The 22,249-nt window shown below is 38.2% G+C and overlaps 1 protein-coding gene across 1 annotated transcript; it reads left to right on the top strand.

The window, feature by feature from the left end:
- Positions 1–6,040: 6,040 nt before the first annotated feature.
- C9orf72 (C9orf72-SMCR8 complex subunit) lies at positions 6,041–21,738 on the top strand. Its single transcript, XM_050912845.1, has 10 exons — positions 6,041–6,506; positions 9,570–9,629; positions 10,535–10,630; positions 11,282–11,346; positions 13,439–13,511; positions 16,883–16,999; positions 17,727–17,962; positions 18,470–18,527; positions 19,063–19,172; positions 19,261–21,738. The coding sequence occupies exons 1-10, from the start codon at positions 6,045–6,047 to the stop codon at positions 19,445–19,447; spliced, it is 1,464 nt and encodes a 487-aa protein (XP_050768802.1). The 5' UTR covers positions 6,041–6,044; the 3' UTR covers positions 19,448–21,738.
- Positions 21,739–22,249: the final 511 nt, after the last annotated feature.

Here is a 22,249-nt window from a genome sequence, read left to right as displayed (position 1 = left end):
GAGTCGTACTGCGCCATTTTCATAAGCCTCGGAGGAAAGGACAAGATTTCCTCTGCTTGAAACTCCTGTAAGATGTCTTGATTGCCAGCAGCAAGCATTGCCATAGCAAACTGCACGGGCTATCTACAGCTTTTAAAAAGAGCATGTTGCCACAGATTCTCATCAACACATCTGAGGGTCTTCCCCAATAAGAGAAGTAAAACTCAATGGAAGAAGTGAAACTGAGAAAGAAGTAAAACTGAGAAAGAAGTAGTTTATGTAATGGTCCTAACAAGAAGTGCTGCTATAGTTTCTCCTGCCTTTTTCATTTGTTACATGTATTGAAGAAAGCTCTCTGGTTTCCAGCATCTTTCAGACTTGAAAATTTCCCAACATACACATCTCCTATTTTAAAATATCGTCTTGGGTTATGACCAATTTTGTTTTATTGTTACAAAGCTTAATATGACATAATGATATATGCTTGCTTCTGTACAACATTATTCCCAAGGTTAGGTTTGCCTGTCTACCTACCCAAACAAAAAAGGAATTAGTTTTCAGACAGATGAGCCTGATCTGTTGCACAGCTAGGTTGTATCATCACACAAACATTAACACAAGCAGAAAAAGGAAAGTGGGAACACTCACCTGGGGTTGGGAAGAGAGGGGAGACCAGATCAGACCAGCTGTTTTCAACAGCTGCCATGAATTTAGATTTGACTGAAGTCAGCTGTGTAACTGCACCTGAACAATGCCTCTGAGCCTTAGAAAGATGTCAGACAAATACATTTAGCATAGTAACTTGGATCATGGAAACTAGCCTTAGCTAAGCTCTTACTGCTACAAGAAACTTGGTTTTACAAAGCACAGCTGAGAGATACACAAATCACAGGACATTATCTGTCATTTATTGAAAGTGACATGTCTATCTCCACACTCCAGCTAAACTCTGCATGGGTTATTGTATGTTTGCTTTAACGTCATTTATTATCTTACTGAGACAGTATCCTCTTTCAGTGGTGTTAGAATAAAACAGCAGAGCTCAGTATACCTCAGTGGTGGACTCTCCTTGAGTTTTGTAATCTATTTCTAATTGATGCTGCAGCAATATGGTGTGGACTCCACACTTCTACCATTTTGCCAAGTCAAAACTGCTCTGGTGCTTAAGACAGCAGATCCTGTCTTGCTGTGTTTGGAAAAAACTCTGGAATCAACAAAAACTCTGCGCTCGCATGACCACTGCTCCATCATAAATGAAACAGTATCACCTTCAGAATTTTTTATTATAAGAATTTCTAATCAATGCTAGGCATCTTTAAAGACACTGAATTTGGTTTTCCATTTCTTAAATTTGTGGCAGCTTAAGAGGAACTGACAATGTGATTTCAGCAGCCAAGCAAGAGTTAATTATCTTTACTGCCTAAATCCACAGTCTGCCTATCCAACCTGTACAAAGCTGAACTGCTGTTCTGTAAAACTTAGGGGCATCTGTCCAGACAGAGGAAGCCCAGTGTTCCCCAGCTCCAAAGCGGGGAGCTTTTGTCTAAAAGCTCTTTAGCCATGTATATTCTGCCTCCCACCATCCATTTACATAGATGTTTTGTTGTAATTTTACCATTGTCACGTGGGCTTGAAGAGATACTACTTTTCTTTAATAGATCAAATCACCCTTTCCACGTGTAAAAGGATCATAAAAAAAAAATGTCATGGGAGTCCTCTTAGGATAAAATACCTCAGTGCTCCAAAATGCTGGATCCTTAACTTCCATTTGAAAATTGTTAACTTCCACTGAGTGGCTCTAGAATTGCAGGCTGCTTTCTGTCACAGTAATTAATGGGTCCCTACACTGCCATGTCTGTGCATTTAGTGATCTGTAAAGTATTAACATGATAATGACAGCAGCCTGGGATAGCACCACTCAGATACAAACAACTGGTGGGATGCAGCTAGAATCAGTACCAGAAGCTGTGTGAAGTTAATTTATATTCACACAGGTCAAAGCTCAAATTTGGATGGGCCCTAGCACTTACTAAAGCCAGTGTTTCTAAGAACAAGTTAAAACCAGCAACAAGAGACTCCATACACATGACAGTGGCAGTGCAAGCATACTTCACTGGTTCTAACATGGATGTGAAACTACAGTCTTAAACCATCAACCAGAGATACTGCGGAAAGTCCCACCTTTCCCCTGTTGTAGGAATGAATAGCTGGGGATAGGGGAGTGTAAGCTTTGTTTTTTCTAGAGCTAAATCTGGCTTTATGTTGCTTGTATGTGCATAAACCGTAATCTCAGAACTGATTTCTGCACCACCACCAAGCGTTCCTGCTTCTTGCAACCTCAACCAACCTTTCCCATTTGCTCTCTTTTACTTTCTGTGTTAATTTTGCTGCAGTCTGATCTGGCTGGAAAACATTCATTTTATTACTGTGAAATTAGCTTTCTTCAAGATCAGTTTTTTGCAGTGGTGCAAACTTGCACTGGCCTGAGTGCATGCATGGTTTCAGTGCAGCAGGGTAGCTAGGTAGTATCTTGTGCTTCCATGGCCTTTCTCCACCAGGCTGAGCAGCTGAATTCCACTATATTCAGCTTCATCCCTTTGCCTTTTTGCCTATGTACTCCCTTATTTTAAAACATGACATCAGTCACGATGATGATTCAGGATGCCGTACTAAAAACATAAATAAATAAAATTGAAATGTGTTTTTGCTTGAGCTCAGAGCCTGAGCTCATTTTCATCTTCTCTGTGTACCACACTCTCTAATTAATTTCTTTGCAGATGTGCAGCATTAGGCTTCATAGCCAGATGTATTCTCTGTTGGGGAAAAAAATCTGCTTACACTGCAGCCTGTCACCACTTCTCTGATGTGTCCACAAAAGGCACCTGCAGAAATATTGTTAGTCTCTTCAGATCATATGCAGTGGGATTGGTACTTTCTCCTCTGCCTGAAGAAAGTATGAAAAAATGAAGGAAAAAAAAAATAAAGACAAGGATCAATATTGCTACAACAGGCTGAAATTTCACTCTGCCAATAATACCACTGTGGCAATTACAGAGACTCATCTATTACTTCAAGAAAAAAGAAAGGATTTGTAATTCATGCTAATATTTCTTCACCTATAACATGGTGATTTGCGTTTAAACGTAGCATTCTCAAAGCAGTTTCTAATGGGAAAATTGATGCAGCAATACCAAGTGTCTTATGCAAGGCCACATGACAATTCAGTGACAAAATAAAGATAAACCTTACTTCTCTATCCCTGAAGCCCACTTTTCCTACACTGTTACTTATCTAATATCAATGTACTTTTCTTACCGTAGAGCTTAGCGTCTACAACTACATGAGAAGCAGTTTACATTCAGCTTCACTGTTCAAATGTAAATTAAATGCACAAAATGTTTTTTTTACAAATTGCATAGATTTAGACAAGAGAGAAGTAGTGAAATTCCACTGAGTTTGATGCCTAATCTCTGAATTCAGCAAATTAAATATCAGCAACTTTTAAAACTAGAGTTTAATTCCACTGTTCCTCCAAGTTCTTGTATAATCATTACATAAATTTCGTGTGATCATTTACTTTTATTGGAGCTCTGCTTCTCAGAAGCTAAAACTACAATCCAATGCACAGACATAAGTCATTTTATGTTCAGTGTTTGTTTTAAAAATCATTAATAAAAGTAATCTAAAAGGCAAATTTTAGCTGGCTGAAGACTACATTTTTCGATGTGAAGCTATTCAGTTGCCTAACATTAAAGGCATTTTGAGCAGGGCGATTTTTCTGATTAAATTGGGAGGGTGTGACTCAAAAAAATCACACTTCAGGTCTGTTGTGCCCTGTTAAGAATTCCTGTATGGGCCTGTTCAAGCTGCTTAAGACACGACTCCTCAGGGTACAGCAGAGGTGAGGGAGCCTGCAGGAGTAGAGCTGTGTCGTTACATCAGAGGAGTCTTTTTTCCTTTTTAGGCTGTAAATAAGTAAGTGCCTCTTATACGTAAGTGACTATGGTGATTTTCATCCAGACTGGACTGTGGAAGTGATAGGATGTAAAGGTACTTACCATATACCTGTAAAACCAAATGAAGCTCAAACAAGTGCATCTTCACTGTTTTGCATAGAGTATGTTTGGATTCTAACCTAATTCTGTCAGTACTAACTTCCTGATTTAAGCTTAAAACCCCCTCCATAAAATGATGCACCTGGCACAACGCAGTTTCGCCAGCTACCTGCAGCTGGGGCTTCCTCCAGCTTCCTTCACAAGCTGCCTCGGTTTTCGTGCCAGCCCTGGGGCTGGTTTGGGGTTGCTCACCCCCCCCAGAGTGACCCGGCCTACGTGCGCTACTCTCCCCAGGGCACACCACCACTGCTCTCCCCGCCGCCACGGCGGAGGCAGCTGCCACAGCACCGAGGCGCTTCCCTGCAGGCCGCGCCGCCGGCCGCCATTTTCCTCCGCCGCCCGTGAGGTAACACCGCCCCCTGCTGCCGCTGCCATCAGCGGACGCAGCCCTCCCCCGCCGCCCCGGCAAGCCCTCGGGCCGCTCGCCTCCCCGCCCGCCGAGCTCCCCGGGCTGCGCCGGCCGCGGGCACCGCCCGCTCCCGCCTTCCGCCGTCGAGGGGCGGTGCCGCGCCTGCGCGGAAGCGCTGCTGAGGCCCGCCGCTGTGCGGGCAGGCGGGAAGCGGGCAGGCGCATGCGCGGGGCGGCGGCCGTTGGTGCGCAGGTGAGGCGGGCGCGGGGTCGGGGCGGCGGGGCTGTGGGGGTCTTGCGGTGACTGCCCCGGGGGCTGCCGTCGCCCCCTCCTGTTTGCGGAGGGAAGGAGCGGGGCCTCCTCGTAGCTCGCTCCCCAGCCGCCGCCCCGGGAGGTGGGTCCTTTCCGAAGTTCAGACCAGACCTGGAGGGCGCGAAACGGGCCTGATCCAGGCCGGGAGCGCGGTGGTTCAGCCTCCGGGCGGTCGTCCTGTGCCACAGCTGCCTGGGTTGGCAGCGGCTTTCCTTTCTGGAAAGGCTGTGGTGAGAGGGAGTCTCTCGTCAGTCCGTGAGCGTACAGAGGCAGAGGTGACTGACACTGTCTTTCGTCTTCCCTGAAAACCATGAAGTCACATTTAGAGCCTCAGATGACCTCGGCTTCCCCGCTGCCATCCGGGCTGGTCACCGGCTGGCAGGGGACACCCTGGTGGTGTTCAGTCAGGCCTAACAAGTAGCCGGAGAGAAAGGTGCTTTACACTCCTGCTGTGAGGCAATACACCTGGACGATCTTAGTAGGGACACTCACAAGGAAAAAAAAGTTCAGATACATGAAACGAAACGGTGCCAGAGGTCTGGTGAGTTAGAGCTGTGTCAGTGAGATGGGTGTTACTGCTCCTTTGATACTGGCAGGGGTTCCCCTCTGCTGTCTTGTGAAGTGCTGCAGGCAGAGAGGAAAGGAAAGCTGAGTTCTGGTCATGTGAGGTTTCGTCAAGATAAATGCATTTAGGTTTTTATAGTTTTCCATCGTGGGTTGAATTTGTTCATAAAACTTTTTTATTTAATGTGTTCCTGTGACTCTAGCACAACTTTTAGGGAAGGTGAAATTTCCTGTTATCTTCTGCAGCCCCATCAAAATGAGGAAGCTGTAGAGTTGTTAGAAACTGCTAAGGAAAATGTTTAAGGATTTGTGTCTATGCAATATGAAGAATTTTCCATCAATACGTTCTATAAAGTGCTGAGCATTTGTCTTGTATCGCAACACCCTGCATGTCACCATGATGTAAAGGATATATTCATCGTTTGTTAGTTTTCTTACACAAGTTGAATGTTGTGCAGGCTCGTCATACTTCTGTAGTGAGTAAAGAGTATTTGAGGTCTAACTGACTAATGTTTGTAAAGCATACCACTTCGTTATGTGGAAGGTATGCATATACGCTTCCTTCTTGAATGAAGTCTACAACGAAATCTCAGGTGTAGAAGTCAGGTTGTCTTTTGAAGTCTTACTTGGAAACAAAAGAAGATGAGATAATAGTGAGTGCTGCTCTAATTTTCTTTTTCTCTATGAAAACTTTTTTTTAGGTAATGTAAGCATTTCAGTTATACATGAGAGAGGAAGCAGGCATGTCAGCTCTTTGTCCACCACCATCTCCTGCAGTTGCTAAAACAGAGATCTCTTTGAATGGCGAGTCACCTTTATTAGCTGCCACTTTTGCTTACTGGGACAATATTCTTGGCCCCCGAGTGCGGCATATCTGGGCCCCAAAGACAGAACAGGTACTTCTCAGTGATGGTGAAATAACTTTTCTTGCTAACCACACCCTGAATGGAGAAATACTTCGGAATGCAGAAAGCGGTGCAATAGATGTGAAGTTCTTCGTCTTGGCCGAAAAAAGGGTAATCATTGTGTCATTAATCTTTGATGGAAACTGGAATGGAGACAGAAGCACATATGGACTATCAATTATACTTCCACAAAGTGAACTTGGCTTCTACCTGCCGCTTCACAGAGTGTGCGTGGATAGGTTAACACATATTATAAGGAAAGGAAGAATATGGATGCATAAGGTAGGTTTATTGTTCATTACTAAAAACAGTTGTCCAAGATGTCTTGAGCAAAAGCAAGAATTAAGATTCTGTGACACCTGTTACGTAGCAATCCAGAGACAGAAACTCAGAGGTGGCTGACCTATCTACAAGTATACAATTTTGAAGGTTAGAAGTTACCAATATGTCAACAAATTTAAGGCTGGGGTTTTTAGCTACATGATTTATCCTGGTAATACATAATCTGTACCAGGGTATCTAGGTGAAATAGGTATCCTGTACAGTTTTTCATCTCTCTGAATTTGATATAAATTGTTGCTTTTAACTGTGTTAATTAGTGTATTTAAACTAGGTAGAATTGTAAATTTGCTATGTTTCAAATCATTGCTTTCACTGTTGAGTTCCAGAAAAGGGAACTGATGCAATTAGTATTGTCATTGTTGTTACAACTTTATTTTTCAAAAAAAGGGTATCAACGAACAGTTTGGCAGGTGTTACATTGTGTAAAACTAATGGGAGAACCATGAAAATACATCTACTTTAGTCCAAATATTTCTACTTTTGAAATTCAAAAAGGAAAACATGCTAGATTTTTCTGAACAATTGCAACTCTTACCTTTGGGTACCTTATGGATATTTCCTTATTAAGTGAAAATTGTTACATATTTTTGTTTAAAATAAATAACATTCTAATAATAAAAATTAAAATCTCTGTCGTCTTCATGGAGTACAAGTTGTCTTAGAGTAGTAGATTGCATGTCAGCTGTAATGTGGATGGTGATGCGTGTTTGTCTGAAAGTTTTTGTTCCTCTTCTGTTTTGGGACCTCTAGTCAACATACATTAAACTTCCTTTTTGAGTGCTGTTATCTGAACTAATGAAGATTCCAGGAATAATAAGCTGATGTTAATTTTTGTGGTGGTGTTTCCTTTTTGCTACACGAACAAACTCCATTGATTTTTGCTGTATTGCCTGATGATGGCTGGCAGTGTTTTCTGTCACATTGGCTCTTGATACTCCTGGGGTTCATTTTTCAGAAGAAGGACAGGACATAAAGTTCATTTTCAATATAGTAGAAACACAAATATTTCATTCCTGATCGAGTCTTCTAAAAGCCTGCTGGATGTTAGTGCTTTTGACGTAAGTGAATGCTACCTCATGTTCTTGATTACATTGCTTCTCAGTCATTTAGTGTCCTCTGTACTGCCTTTTAATGTGAGTGGTCAAATAAGAATTGTCCATCATTTTTAACTATAGTACATCTTCTCTCTTTTTGGGCATTGATCCATATCAGTATGTTTCCACAGTAGAAATAGCCTTCAAGTGGCATTGAGAATGACAAAAAAATGTTTTCTGCAAGTTTCCTGAGAAATTAGTCATCAGGTTCTTCATTCGTTTTCAGATGTTCTTGAAGCAGATAGGTCAACTGGATTAGCTGCAACAGTGATACATTCTGAAATAGACATTTATTGTCTTTTTTTCTTTTTTTCTTTTTTTTTGGAGGAAGATCAAAGATCCCTGCATAGGCTGCAGAACTGCAGATATTACCTAGAAGAGAGAAAACTGCTTTGAAAATGTAGATTAAACTTTAGGCATGAGTTGTAGAATAATAATATTGAATTAAAATAGGCTCATTTTGTAGTTTGCATTTTGAGGCAGTTCAGCAACTATGGCTACAACAGAACAAAAAATGTTGAAGTCATATCTGAAAGGAACTATGTATCTGTTCTGGAATTTCTAATGGTTGTGGTTATCAGCTCTCATGAGTTCTGTGTAGAGCCAGACAACAGTTCCAGCTAGACTTTAGAAGAGAAGAAACCTTCTGAACTCAAGGACTAGGAGAAACACGGAACAGTGTTCAGACTGGCAAAGACAGACAAGCAACTCCAAGCAAGTCGTCTATATGGGATTAGAAACCCCTTTTATCTGCTTCAATTTTATGTTCCAGATGCTTGTCCAATAATTTTGAGCAGTTGTATTTCTAAAAAGAAGTGGCTTACATCATTTGTTCAGCCTTATCTTCATGAAGACTGACTTCTTTTAAAGCAAAGGATCTTCATTGTCAAGGATGTCTTACTTCACTGACACTGAGCTCAAGGATGGAGGTACCGCGAAGGAATCTGCCTCATTTCAGTATTGTTTTTCACAGATGCTCCTTTTAGATGGTTAGACAAGTTTATTGCTGTTTTAGGGCAAGTTACTGTAGCTTGTTCCCTATTCATCTACTCAAAAAAAGTTATGTAAACTCTTTTCCCACTTGAAGTTGATCAGCTTTGAGTAGTTCAGTCACAGGAAACTGATGGATAATCAATAAAAATGCAATAAGCTCTCAGGATCTAGCAAAAGATATCATTAGTTCTTGCAGCATCTTCCATTTTTTGCAAATTGTATTGATTGTTCCAGTGATTAATGCCGAATTCTCTTTATGAATAATAACTTGATTCCGTTGTAAGTTGCATTTTGAATGCAGTTTGCTACTCAGCTGCTGATGAGTCTGAGAACTTTGTCCAGTCTCTTGTACATTGTGTTTTGTGTATTTTGTGGTTTCACGTCTCCTGTACTTGGTTATAAAACAATGTTTTGAAGACTTGTCAGTGTCTCAGGATGTGGAAAAGAAAAAGTCCTGGTTTTCCTACCCTCCCCAAACAAATAATTTTTCTCATTCTGGAGATCTCATTTTTCTCTTGCTGCATCAGGAACCATCAGTCTGTACCTTATCCATTTGAAAATAAAAATCCATAGATAAAGTGGAATTCTGCACCATAATCTGATCATTTGGCATTTTCTTGATCTATAATGAAGAAACTTAATGTTCTGTCATTGTCATCACACCCCTCCTTTCCTGCTACTCCTGCCCAAGCATGTGAGAGGTTTGGTGGGGGGCAGAGCAGGGAGCATTGATCTGTTTAAAATGACGTCACTTCCTGCTAATGTCAGCTCTGTAAAAGAAAAAAGACTTGAACATCAAAATTTGAATCTAAGAAGCGTGACTCCACAGGGAAGAAACTGTACCGTTTGACTGTTGTTTGCATACATATATAAACAAATACCAGAGCGTTTATATTTAACTGCTTCTCTTGCTCAGGAGAGGCAAGAACATTTCCAGAAGATTGTCTTGGAAGGCACGGAGAGAATGGAGGATCAGGTAAGAGCCGTCTGGTTGATGCGTATAGCACCATCACAAAACTATTTGACTGCATCTGGTGACTGTAGAAGTTGATGCTACTTCTTATTTTTGGGATCCGGGAAGATACTTTGGACTGGCTGATGACCTGCCATGCACAGGAGGCAAAGTTTCTGAAGATAGGATGGTGGAAGCTGTGAACAAGTTGAAGGAAAATGTATTTCATCACTTTATGGGTAAAGTGGAAATCTATGAAGAATATTACCTTTCAGAAAAGGAAAGTCATTTACTTGAACTTGAAGCTCTGTAAGGGTAGTAGCTTCCATAGATTCATGCTCGCCTCCTATCAAGGATGGTTTTTCACTAGGTCGTTACCTTTTCAAGTTACAGAGACGTATGGAGTCTGTCATGTTGGAATGTGGTTGGAGACCTAATGGATAAGATTGTGAAAACAATTTGATTTCTGAAACTGTAAATATGAAATTGTGGCTTCAGTTTCTTGTGATAGATAAATAAGTAATTTTGTATGTTGGTAACTAATATGCCTGGTTTTGGTTTCCTGTCATTGTTAAAACATCAGACTTGGATCTAAAATGGTTAACAGTAATTGCACATAATACAGTATGATCAAATTATCTCATGCCAGATACTTCTTGTCTAGGCCAATCAAACTGATCGTGAAAATTAGCATATGACCCTGGAAATACATTTTAGACATGATGTTGAGAAGCAAAATGTATGTTTATAGTTCGTAATTATTGACGAGCAAAGCCCAAGAAGTCTATGCATCAATTTCCGCTCATACCACACTTCCAAACTATAGGAAGTTAAAGATGTTTTGCATGTAATATTGCAAGTTCACGTTAGTAGTAACTTCTAATACTGCACAATGTGCTTTTACTTCAAGCATTTTATTTATTGTGCAGGGCCAGAGCATCATTCCAATGCTGACAGGAGAAGTCATTCCTGTAATGGAACTCCTTTCATCTATGAAATCACACAGTGTTCCGGAAGAAATAGATGTAAGTCCTTGTGTTCTTTGCATTCTGAATAAAAGAGTGGCTTTGGCACTCTGGTTTGGTACTCTCTTTGGGAGACAAAACCCCACAGTTGTCATAAGTTCTTGTACGCATTAAGTTCTCCTAAGTGGTGTAGGGAATGGTTTAACATAACTCTTATAGTTCAGTAAATATAATAGTACTAGCAGTGGTATTTATGGTCAGGACTTCACAAAATTGACTGCGTAGGATGATACCGCTTTTAAGAGGGGAGTGGAAAGGCTATTTAATGCAAAACAAAATGAATGGGGAGGTAAATGGTTTTAATGTTGATACCTGTTTCAGTGTGGTTTAGTGTTCTCATGGAAGAAGTAGAAGTGATCTCACATGCACTAATTTAAAGTATTTTGGACAAGGTTATAGGAAAAAAGCACTGGGAGGAATCTGCCTTGTGTCTGGTGAAGAACATTTAATAATCGAGTGACTTTCTCATTTTCAAAATGCTTTGGCTGAAGTCAGAAGGTCTTTTTAAGGTTGTGCTTTTTTGGGCAGGCTTACAAGTTAGCTTAAATAGTTCCCAAACAGTTCCCACCTATCATTAAAACCAAAAATCAGTTAATTGGAAGGTGTTGCAGATCCTTGTCTAACTTTTGTTTATATTTACTTGCATTTCAGATAAGCGACACAGTGCTAAATGATGATGACATTGGGGATAGTTGCCATGAAGGCTTTCTCCTCAAGTATGAATTTCAGTTTTGATTTATGCTGTAGTAAAATGGTTTAAACTTGTGTGTGCATGTATATATTTATCTGTATGTGCATGTGAACACATATTAGATTAGTTTTCTTTATAGGAGGGAGGAGGATGACATGTATGTGGCTTTTTGAGATTTTTGTCTATAAAACGCTGTAAAAGTTGCTGTCTTTTTAGAAGAATGGCGCTGGGCTAATAGCTGCATCTCTGTAGACTGTTGTCACGGAGTCATTTGCTTGATAATAGAATTCCTATCAAATATAATTTTTCTTTGATACTTATGTTTAATTTTATGAGTATGTAAGTCAAAGTCTTACATTTTTATGAAATACCAAAAAACCTGGGTTGTGTTTACTGCATAAACTATGAATAAGAGTCATTAATGGTATGGTATATAGAACGCTTATTATTAAATTGTGTATTTCTCTTTTTTCCCTTTGTTTTTAATATATAAGTGGAAGTAGTTGCACTCAAGAGCAACTTGGTCTCTTCCTGTGGGAAAGCATATTTCATAGATTTTAACTGATGTTCTGTTACCTTTCAGAACATCTCTGGTGTAACTGCATTCACTTATGTAGTGCTTAGTGCCATCTTTATACAGTGTCACATACATTTTCAGTTCTACAGAAATTCATGTGTTAAATTAACTAATTCTTTACACTAATGTAGTATTTAGTTCCACAGAGAGTTTGGGAAATAATGAAGTGAGTGTCATGGAATGTATTATTGTAAACAACTAGAGCCATTGATCCTACAATGATGAGCTATTCTCATACCAGATGGAGATTTATTGGGCAGGTAGTAGACTGTAGGGTGTCAGTTATCTCTTCTTGGTGCTTCTTCTCCCTGGAAATTTTGTCCTGAAAAGAAAAGAGTAACTTGGCCATTTGTGTGAAGGGTCCAAATGTCTACTTTTTAGCTTATCTGCAAAGCTTATCAGCTCATCTAGGTTCAGATTTCAAGTCTTAAATATAGTGTTGTATGGATTTATACATGTCATTGAATAAAAATTGGATTAAACTAAATAAACTAAATTAAACTAAATAGCAACCTCTAAAATAAGCAGTCATGCTTTCTTAGTAACTTCTAAATGAAACTGAACATCTGTTTCTGCCCCAAAGGAAGAATTCGTAAGTATTCAGATGGCCTTAAATTTAACTCTTAGAATATACTTGATAAGACAAATAGTAGCATGTCTGCTATAAAGTGCACGTGTAGGATTTCAGAGTCTGAGTGTAGCTATTATAGTCCTTATCAATTAGAGATGTTTATTAGAACCGGTTAATCACATACAATGCATCCTTTTGTATATCCACAGATATTGGAGAAAATTTTTTAATAGTATCTAGACTTTCTAGGGTATCTAGACTTTTTGAAGCTCTGGGCCAGGTGTTGGTTTGAGAAAGTGCCGGGGGGAAGGGAGGGTGAGGATAAGAAACCTTAACTGAAGTTTCTTAAGGACAAGTTAAGAGTTGTTAAGGGTAGTCCAGGTATATTTACTGCAGCCTTCAAACTTAAGGTAAACTAAATCAGATCTGTGCTGCTGGCAACTCACAAGACAAGATCACTCAACTTCCAGTGTTCCTGTGTGTATCCTGAGGGACTCTTGCCCATGTAGTTACCAAGAGTAGAACAGTTTACCTGCCAAGTCTCCCAAAACTGCCTTCTGATCCACAGTTTCAGAAAATGAGGACAAGCATGGAATAGATCTTCTGTCAAGATGCTTTCAAATCCTTCATTATTAATATGTCTTCTGTTACTGTAGATGAATTATTTTATACAGATTCTGTAATACAGTTAGATAGTAGCAGTAGACAGTTTTTGTTTGCTCTGTAACTGGTGTTTGGAGGTTCTGAGTGATAGTCTTTTTATTCATCAAAATGAAAATGTAGATACTGTCAAACTTTTGGATTTCAGCAGTAACCTACACAGCTGTGTGAGGTCCTATGGGTATGGGCCTATAGGTATCGGCCTACGTTTATACTAGGAGCACTTCATTCTTCTTGTGAAGGCGATAATAAGTTTTATTTGAAAAGTCTGATTAAATGTATTAACCCTATGTTTGTTTTTATTTGCAGTGCAATTAGTTCACACCTGCAGACCTGTGGTTGTTCTGTAGTTGTAGGAAGCAGCGCAGAAAAAGTTAATAAGGTAATGCACTTTCTAATAAACCAAACTTAAATGCTGATTATTAGGAGTGTTAGTGTGTTATTTGGAACAAGGTTTATCTATAAACATCCTTGAGGTTGAAGAAGGAAGGAATACTGTTGTCTGGTTATCTTACTTCAGCTGATTGGTCTAGCAGTTGATAATTCTGCCTGAAAATTGCCTTATCAGTTGTATTCTGGCAACTACAAGAAAACCAATGTATTTAATTGATACTGTATATAAATGAGGAGTAAATGTGTCTGAGCTTTTAAAATTAGGTTTGTTAGCTAAAATATACAAATTGAAGAGGTCTGAACTGGCTTGTCCAGTTCAGCTATGTCAATGGGTATTGTCTGTGTGCTCTTAAGAAATTAGTATCTGCATAATTTCTCTTACGCTGGGAAATAAATGTACTTCTGCATCATGAACAGCTTGTGTTTCATCGAACCTCAAAGCTGTTGAGTCTGTAGTCACACACATATGTTGAAACGGGCAAGCTTACTAGGACCTTAAACCATTCCAGCGATTCCAGCATTTTTTTTCTTCGTAGCTGTGTTTGTGTTGAATTCATCTTCAGTCTGTTTAAAACTTAATTGGTAAATAAGTGTACAGTTTAACTGGTAGATCTTAAATTAGGTTTGACTCAGCTTTCCAGAAGAACCAGAAAGAGGCAAAGTACGGATATAAACCCCTAAAACTGAGTCCTGTAACAACAACACTCAGTGTGTCATACTTGCTGGAGCACATCAGTAGGGATGATGTTTACGAGCTTTCAGGTCTGGAAACAATAAGCAGCATTAGCTGTACCTCTTAACAGGGAAGAGTATATACATCATTATGGTCTATTTGGGAGGAAAAAAGGTCACTTTTGGAAGCTGTCATTTCAGAATAAGAAAATAATTACATTTTTGTGGTAGACTTTTTTTTCCCATGCTCTTATTATTTTTAACTCTCTTGTAAGCTTGTTATGAAATATTTAATTCGAACCAATATGAAACTATCACCTGCACTGCTTTTCCTCTAATATTTTGGTGTAAATGGAGAGTTTCTTGATGCTTGTTTTAAGCTTACCCAGTATGTGAAGGAAAAATCAAATGAGGATGTTTTTCTTATTCAGAATTCTCCAAGTACTTTTTTTGTATACAGCTTTTTGATTATACTAAAACGCTAGTTTCAGATAAATTGAAAGCAATTCCTGGAAGAGAGACACTTGTGTTTACTATCCATTGAAATATTTCTTAAAGCATATTTCTTTTCGCGTAGTGCAGCGTATCAGCGTTTTGTTCAGAGAGATTTCCCTTTGACTTGCATTTAATTGTGGTGTTACTCTATCCCTTCTAATAAAACCACTGAAGTTAATTTTCAGTTAGGATATTCAGAAACAAATCATGAAGAAAAGGTTGGGTTTTTTGTGAGAGAATGTATTTCCCTAAATCAATTGCCTCTCTACATTCACAGCTGAGTCCTTTAATAAACATCTTTGATTCAGAATATCCCTGCAACTGGGAATGAAAAGAAGGGTTTCATAAAAGTGTGCAATCCTAGAGCCTTCAGGTATTAGGCGCCACTGCACTTAATGAGTATACCAATACTCCTGTGAGGGTAAGGTTCTGTGTAGTTACGTAGCACTATGTTTTCAATTTACACTGGGGCCTCTGGGCCATGTAATAACAATAGTCCCATGTCCTGAGACCATGACAAAGGTCCTACAGTGGTGTGTGTGGAGAAGCAGTATATTCAGATAACTTCATTTTCTGATAGGTATGTTTTTGTATATTGGGCTTTTCTGTCTGATTATGTTTTTAATTGTGATATACTAATTATTGAGCTCAGGTTTATTTTGTAAGACTGAAACCTTCCTTTGAGGAAGAACTCATTTTAGTTCTCGAAGTTGATGCCCTTTTTGATATATGTATGAATGTATCTGTGTGTAGTGCTTCAATGTGAAATAAAAATTAAGAACAGTGGGCCTGCTGAATATATTATATATTAATTGTAGACTATACATAGTATGTATTTTATAGTATGTAGGGCTCCTTGCTGCAGTGAAATACAATAGTCGTCTTTTTAAAAAATGCAAGGCACTTTTCATAACCCTGTATTTTGAAATAAGCAGTTCGTGATGCTTTATAAAAATGGGGCGGGGGGGGAAGTGCATTGTTTTGTGTGTATTGGCAGCGATGGTAAAGCATCTCTGATCAAATGAACAGTAAATGGTGATACTCAAAAATAATCACGAGCAACAGGGGAACCAGAGAAAAGAAAATTCTGAGTTCTGAGCTGACATCAGCTAACCACAGTTAATATGTATTGTTTCAGGGATGTAAGATTTGCACATGATTCAGTTAGCATAATAGAGGAAATATTAAAGGCTTAAGTGGTTATAAAAAGATTAAAGTTTTTAGTTCATAGAAGAATTAATTAAAAGGCTTTAAGGCCTAAATGGTTATGAGTATGTAAAATAATGTATTGATAAGCTAGACACTATAGGAAAAAACAGTCTAGAAGAATGTGCGTCTTAAGATACATCCAGGGTACATTTCATAAATTCTACACAGGTTCTTATCAGCACTGTGCTCCTTGTGTCACGGTGCAAGTGTTCTAAGTAATGGCTTTCTTTATGGCATACTTTAGCTTTCCTTAAAGTAAAAAAAACACCTATTGCATCTTGCTGAAGTGGCAAAAAGCATTAGTCAGAAACTAGGTTGTCATTGTTTTAGGTACTGCATAAACACATTGTGTAAGGATAGAGCCTTCTCAAACACCTTACAGACACAGATAGGACACCACAGGTTAAGACTGAAAGATTAGCAGAATGGAATACATGTTTGTATTTGGAGATGATTACTTGTAGCTGTTGCGGCACAGGAGGTTGAAAACGGATAATGAAGTACCTTTGTTGCTTTTAATGGAGAGTTTGAGGAAATTACTGAGGAAATAAGCATGGATACTTATTTAGGAAATTGACTGTGCCTGATTGGAGACAATAGCTGCTGTTTCAATATAGAAGGAATAAAATAAGAGGCTTAAAAGGCCAGGAAAGTAATCACAGTAACTCATGTTTATGTAATAGGAAGAGGTAGCAGAAGGCAAAAGTGGTTTGTTCTACATAGTTGGCTAAAAAACAAACTGCCAAAAAGTGTTGGATTTTTTCTTCATTTGACAAGAAGTTGGAGTAATACGGCTTACAGCTTAATAATTTAAGCATGTCACTATTCTGTGACCTTGGTAAAGTTTTGGCTTTTCTAATAATCATGATGAACTTTTTTGTTCATCATTTGAAATGCCTAATACATTCTAGTCAGAAATTGCATTTGAAGATCAGTTCATTCCTTACATTTTCATGTTTTTCAAAACTGTTCTTTTTAATGCAGATTGTGAGAACACTGTGTCTGTTTCTTACGCCATCAGAGCGGAAGTGTTCCAGACTCTGTAGAAATGAGTCTTCTTTCAAATACGAGTCAGGACTTTTTGTTCAAGGCTTACTCAAAGTAAGTACGCTTAGGAAAGTTCTATTCTTCTGTAGTTTAAGAACATTCTTCAGTGTATGTGTATGCGTGTGCATATGATATGCACATGCATACACACATTCATGTTCAAAGAAATATGTCATCTTCCCTTGGTTCCTTTCTGGCACTGTAGCTTTCCTTGTAACTATTTGCATGTTAAAATTCCAAGCCAGTCATTTCTTTGACACATCTATTTCTTGAGTATTGTCCAGAATTGTTCCTAAACGTCAAGGTACAATAATAATACTCTTCTGCCTACTTGGGGCTAGAATCCCAAAAGGCATTAAAATTTTGTGTTGTACCAAAACCAAAAAAGAACAGTCCATCAGTCCTACAGTTTCCAAGTATTCTAAAAGGGCTGTAGCAATGGGTGAAGATGAATAGAAAAATAATGCTTCTTGCTCTAGCGAGCAGTCTAAACTTACCAGATAAATATAATACTGTAATGTTAATGGGCTCATGAACCAGATGATGCAATACTGTAATACACAGGTTACCTCAGTACCTGTTTTCACTGTTATATTAAGGGAATCATCCAGTATGAAGGGCTTTTTACTGGGCTATAGCCACCAGTTCTCTCAAACAAAACATGTCTAAACAAATGGGATTTAAAATTTAGGCATGATGCTTCAATATTGTTTTGTTCCAATATAGCTTTGGTTTTTTTGAAAAAGTAACTAGAAGAATAATTTTTTTTTCACTAAAACAGGATGCAACAGGAAGCTTTGTGTTGCCCTTCCGTCAAGTAATGTATGCCCCATATCCTACTACACATATAGATGTAGATGTTAATACAGTGAAGCAGATGCCGCCTTGTCATGAACACATCTATAACCAACGACGATATATGAGATCTGAGCTGACAGCATTTTGGAGAGCTAATTCAGATGAAGAAATGTCTCAAGATCATATTATCCACACAGATGAGAGTTTCACACCTGATTTGTATGTACTCCTCTCTCACATCTCAGAGTTACTTGATTTGGGACAAGAGAGTAAAGTAGTACAAAGTGTACTTTCTAATAAAGTACATGAAGTTTTTTTGCTTTTAAGAAACTCCTTCAGCTCTGGTAGTTGCATTTGTTTTGGAGGAATTTACCAGTTCCATCAGTAGTTTTGATGCATTAAATATTACTGAAATTCATTTTCAGTGATACTTCTGACCGTGTTATGTTAATTTTGTTGCCTGTTTTAATTAGCGGTATAACAGAGCCAAGTGTATTTGACAGGGCCCAATGGCTTTCCTGGGTTTAGTTCATGTCATCTGAAAGTTTTGCTTTAAAATTCTGTATTAGTTTTAAAAATAGCAAGATTATAATTCACTAAAATTTTGAATTACTTTTAATTTCTGCTAGATTGTAAACACTAATGCTATTGCTGTGCACAAATGCTGGATAGTTAGTGTCCCTTCATGGCATCACCTCACATGTTTGTTTGCTTTCTTTTCTATAGAAATGTCTTTCAAGACATCCTGCATCGAGATACATTAGTAAAAGCCTTCCTGGATCAGGTAATTGTTGCTTTTTCAGAAAGAACAAGAGCTAAAGTTCAGTACTTTGAGCCCTAGTAACAGATAATTTAACATTAATAGATAATTCGTTGGCTTGGTAGCTCTTTTTCATACTAGTGCTATGATTCTTCTCTGCATAACTAGAGAGAAAAATACTTGTGTTATCTGTAGTATTAGTATAATACTGAAACTCCTTCTAATGTATGAAAAACAATGCTCATTTTCTGTTGCTGTGCAACAGTGTCTACAATTACAGTATTGAGAAAGCTACCTGACTGGGATTAATTTCAGATAATTTTAAAATGGAAAATAATACTTTATCCAAAAAGAACTGTAAAACAGCTTAATTTATTGCATCTGAGCAGCTAGAAAACTAAGAATGTTGAGTATATCTACAAATCTGCTGTTAATGTGCCTGCTTTGCTATAATTAAGGATATGTTACGTGTGTATGCAATGTTTCTTTATATTCCACATTCTTAAAATGATTCTTGAATTTCCATGTCCACTTAATTTTCTGGTATAATTTTTAACAGATCTTTCATCTGAAGCCTGGCTTGTCTCTGAGGAGTACTTTCCTTGCACAATTTCTGCTAGTCCTTCACAGAAAAGCCTTAACTTTAATAAAATACATAGAGGATGACACGTAAGTGAACAGATAATAGAAAGCAGGCTTTGAGAAACTTCCTCTGTTCTTTTCTTTTTTTACAACACCCTTTTTTATTTTCTTGCAGGCAAAAAGGAAAAAAACCTTTTAAGTCTCTTCGTAGCTTAAAGCTAGATCTTGACTTAACAGCAGAGGGCGATCTTAACATAATAATGGCTTTGGCTGAGAAGATTAAACCAGGTCTACATTCCTTTATCTTTGGGAGGCCATTCTACACTAGTGTACAAGAACGTGATATGCTCATGACGTTTTAAAGTTCTCTACTGCTGACGTGTAATATTGCAGTCTTGCATGGCACGAAAAGAAATCTGTCAGTGTGAGCACCACACTTGTGCCAATCCTTGACTTGAGTGAGGATGGAGCATTAGGACCACAGTAACACTACGGTCTGCCCAAAGCAGGAGTGGGTCTTGTTAGAGGGAATATCAGCTTAGCTAGACAAGCATGATTTTAATGAATCCATCTCTTCTGTGTGCTTCTCATTTACTGTTAAATTTTTTTAATTTCCTGTTAAATTTAATTTTAATTTTTAATTAGGAACCAGAGGTTCCTTTGCCATATGGGCTTAGTAGATAAATTTGAACATGTTTTGGTGTATAATAAAGGGAAGCATTTTAATTTTCTTTCCCCAGAGCCTTCCTTCAGGTGTGTATCAGTTTTTCCTAGTTCTGCTGCGTCAGTGTTTTTAGTGTTTCCACAGAAAACAATACATACGTCCTATCTAATCATGGAGGTTGCAGAATAGGGGCCTTCCAAGAGTTTCAAAGAGTTTTTTAAAAGTGTTTGTTCTTATGTATGTGGTACAAATCTGAAATATGTCTTCTCTCATCTCCCTTTTTAACACTACTGGCTCCTTCATTTGGAGCATTTAAAGGTGTTTGGGATTTTTAATGTACTACCAAGTGCTATTCTTGTGTGCAAACTCTTGACTACTGGCAGCTTAAATAGCAGCACTCTGCACGTGGGAACTGGGTCATTATTTAAGCAGCTTTGTGCATGTAAGTGCCAACCAGAATACTCTGTCACAGATTGTTGGGACATCCTGCAGTCAAGTGTTCAGTGATCCAACATAATTGAGCTCTTTCAAAACACAAACAGAAAACTTGTGTCGTTCAGCAGCAGTTGTCAGTCTTTCTGTCTGTAAACTGCTGCTGGTTTTTCCGTTGCCAGTTACAATAAGGTTCAGATTAAAGTATTAGACCTTCCTAAAGAACACCAAGGTGATAGCCAAACTAAAAGATAAAACATTGCCATTAATATATGTAGTAAATCTTAATTCAGAGATGAGCACAGCTATGAACTAATGTGATTAGCACTTTACTAAGTGAATTCTAGTCAATAATCTTGCCAGTCTTCTTAGTTCATCTTAGCACATCTCCAACGTTCCTTTGCTTGAAAATAAAAACACATTTTCTATTTGTATGCCTCAACCTTTCTTTCTCAGTAGCATGTAGAGCGGTGTGGTGTCAGGTTAATCCAGACCCATTTTTCTGAGTTTTGACACATGGTTGGTGTGTGTTACATTGAAATTAGTGGTGCATCTGTACTGCATGTTGTTGTATTTCTTCTCTTTTTGGACAAACAGGAATATATTTGTGTCATGTTTTAGCGTGACCTCATAACTCAATATTCATTGTGAAAGAGCTGCACTTGTGATCGGAGAAGCCACCATTGCTTTATTGCTTAAATTGTTTATAACGCTGCTTGGCAAACAGGTTTCTGTTTTCAAGATAGCTTTTTAGTGTCTCTTTCATGCAGTGAGGCATGAAAGTTAATAAAAGTTAGATTCACAACTTTTCCTGAAAGGTCCAATACTCAGATTTTTTAAGAAATACTGTCATTTATTTAGATGTGCAGAATTCCCTTACATTTCCTGAAAGACAAAGATTCACAATTAAATATTTAGAGCTTCTGAAAGACGTGGAATTGAGCCCCAGCTGCACACCATTTTTGTGGATGAACATCATCAGAGTTACCTTGTTGAATAAGTAATTACTTTTTGTGGAGCTGTTTTTTTGCTGTACACGTATGTAGGACTCTTGCAGTGAGCTCAGTGCTTCATCGAAAGAACTTATGAGAATTATGCTAACATAAGTTACTTGTGCTGAGATTCTGTCTTCCTAACATTATGATTTCCTTCTGTGTGTTTAATCAATTGATCTATTAGAAAAGAGCCTGATTGTGCTAGGTTTTTATTCTCATGTCAAAGATTGTGAAAAAAATGTAATAAACACTGCTGAAACTTCTAATGTAGAAGTTGTGTTGAAGTCTAAAGAGCTTTAAATGTGCTGCTGAAATTAATCACTTCAGCTTAAGAGGTATTGGAACCTTGACACTACTAACAGTGAAGCTCTGTTCACTGAAGATGCTATCACTTTTTTAAATTACTAAAAGCTGGAAACTTTCTCAGTTGTTACTTTTGTTGCACAACTGTGACAAGTGCACTGTCACAAGTGCAGAATGTATAGTGAAGTAAGTTATGAAATGCATCTGCATGTTGTGTTGTAAATCTTGCTCAGGAAACAAAGTATTCTAATAAAATTAATGCACAATTTTTGACTTTAATTGCTGCTGATTTTTTCATAGAATTTCTGTTCTGTATCTGATAGAATAATGATCTTTTATCCTTTGAAATAAAGAAGAAACCTTTTTCTTGTTAAATTAAAAATTATGCTGAGATGGTGAATCACAGACTGTCATTGATAGAAAGTCATATGTTACCTAGTTCCTCTGTTTCTGTTAAGGACTTACTCATTTCAAGCTGAGACTGGTGTGACTTGCTATGCCTCTGATGTGCTCAAATAAGAATTTAGCCTCTAATCCCATATGTGAGCATTTAGAAATGTTTTAAGGAGTTCACTTACATCTAGAAGTTAGTGAATGCCTTTCTTCAGGATTTTAGTTCCTTAAAAGAATAGGGAACTTAATAGAACTTAGTTCCAGTTAAAAGAATAGGGCAAGTTTATTTCTTCCAGTTGGATTTGAAAGGGGAGTAGGGTTTTGGAGCATTTTTAGTAGCACATCTTCCTTGATCTTGATTCCTGGTCTTTGCATAT

This window comes from Gymnogyps californianus, chromosome Z, assembly GCF_018139145.2.
Source record: "Gymnogyps californianus isolate 813 chromosome Z, ASM1813914v2, whole genome shotgun sequence".
Taxonomy (NCBI): domain Eukaryota; kingdom Metazoa; phylum Chordata; class Aves; order Accipitriformes; family Cathartidae; genus Gymnogyps; species Gymnogyps californianus.
This window is presented reverse-complemented; position numbering and strand designations above follow the sequence as displayed.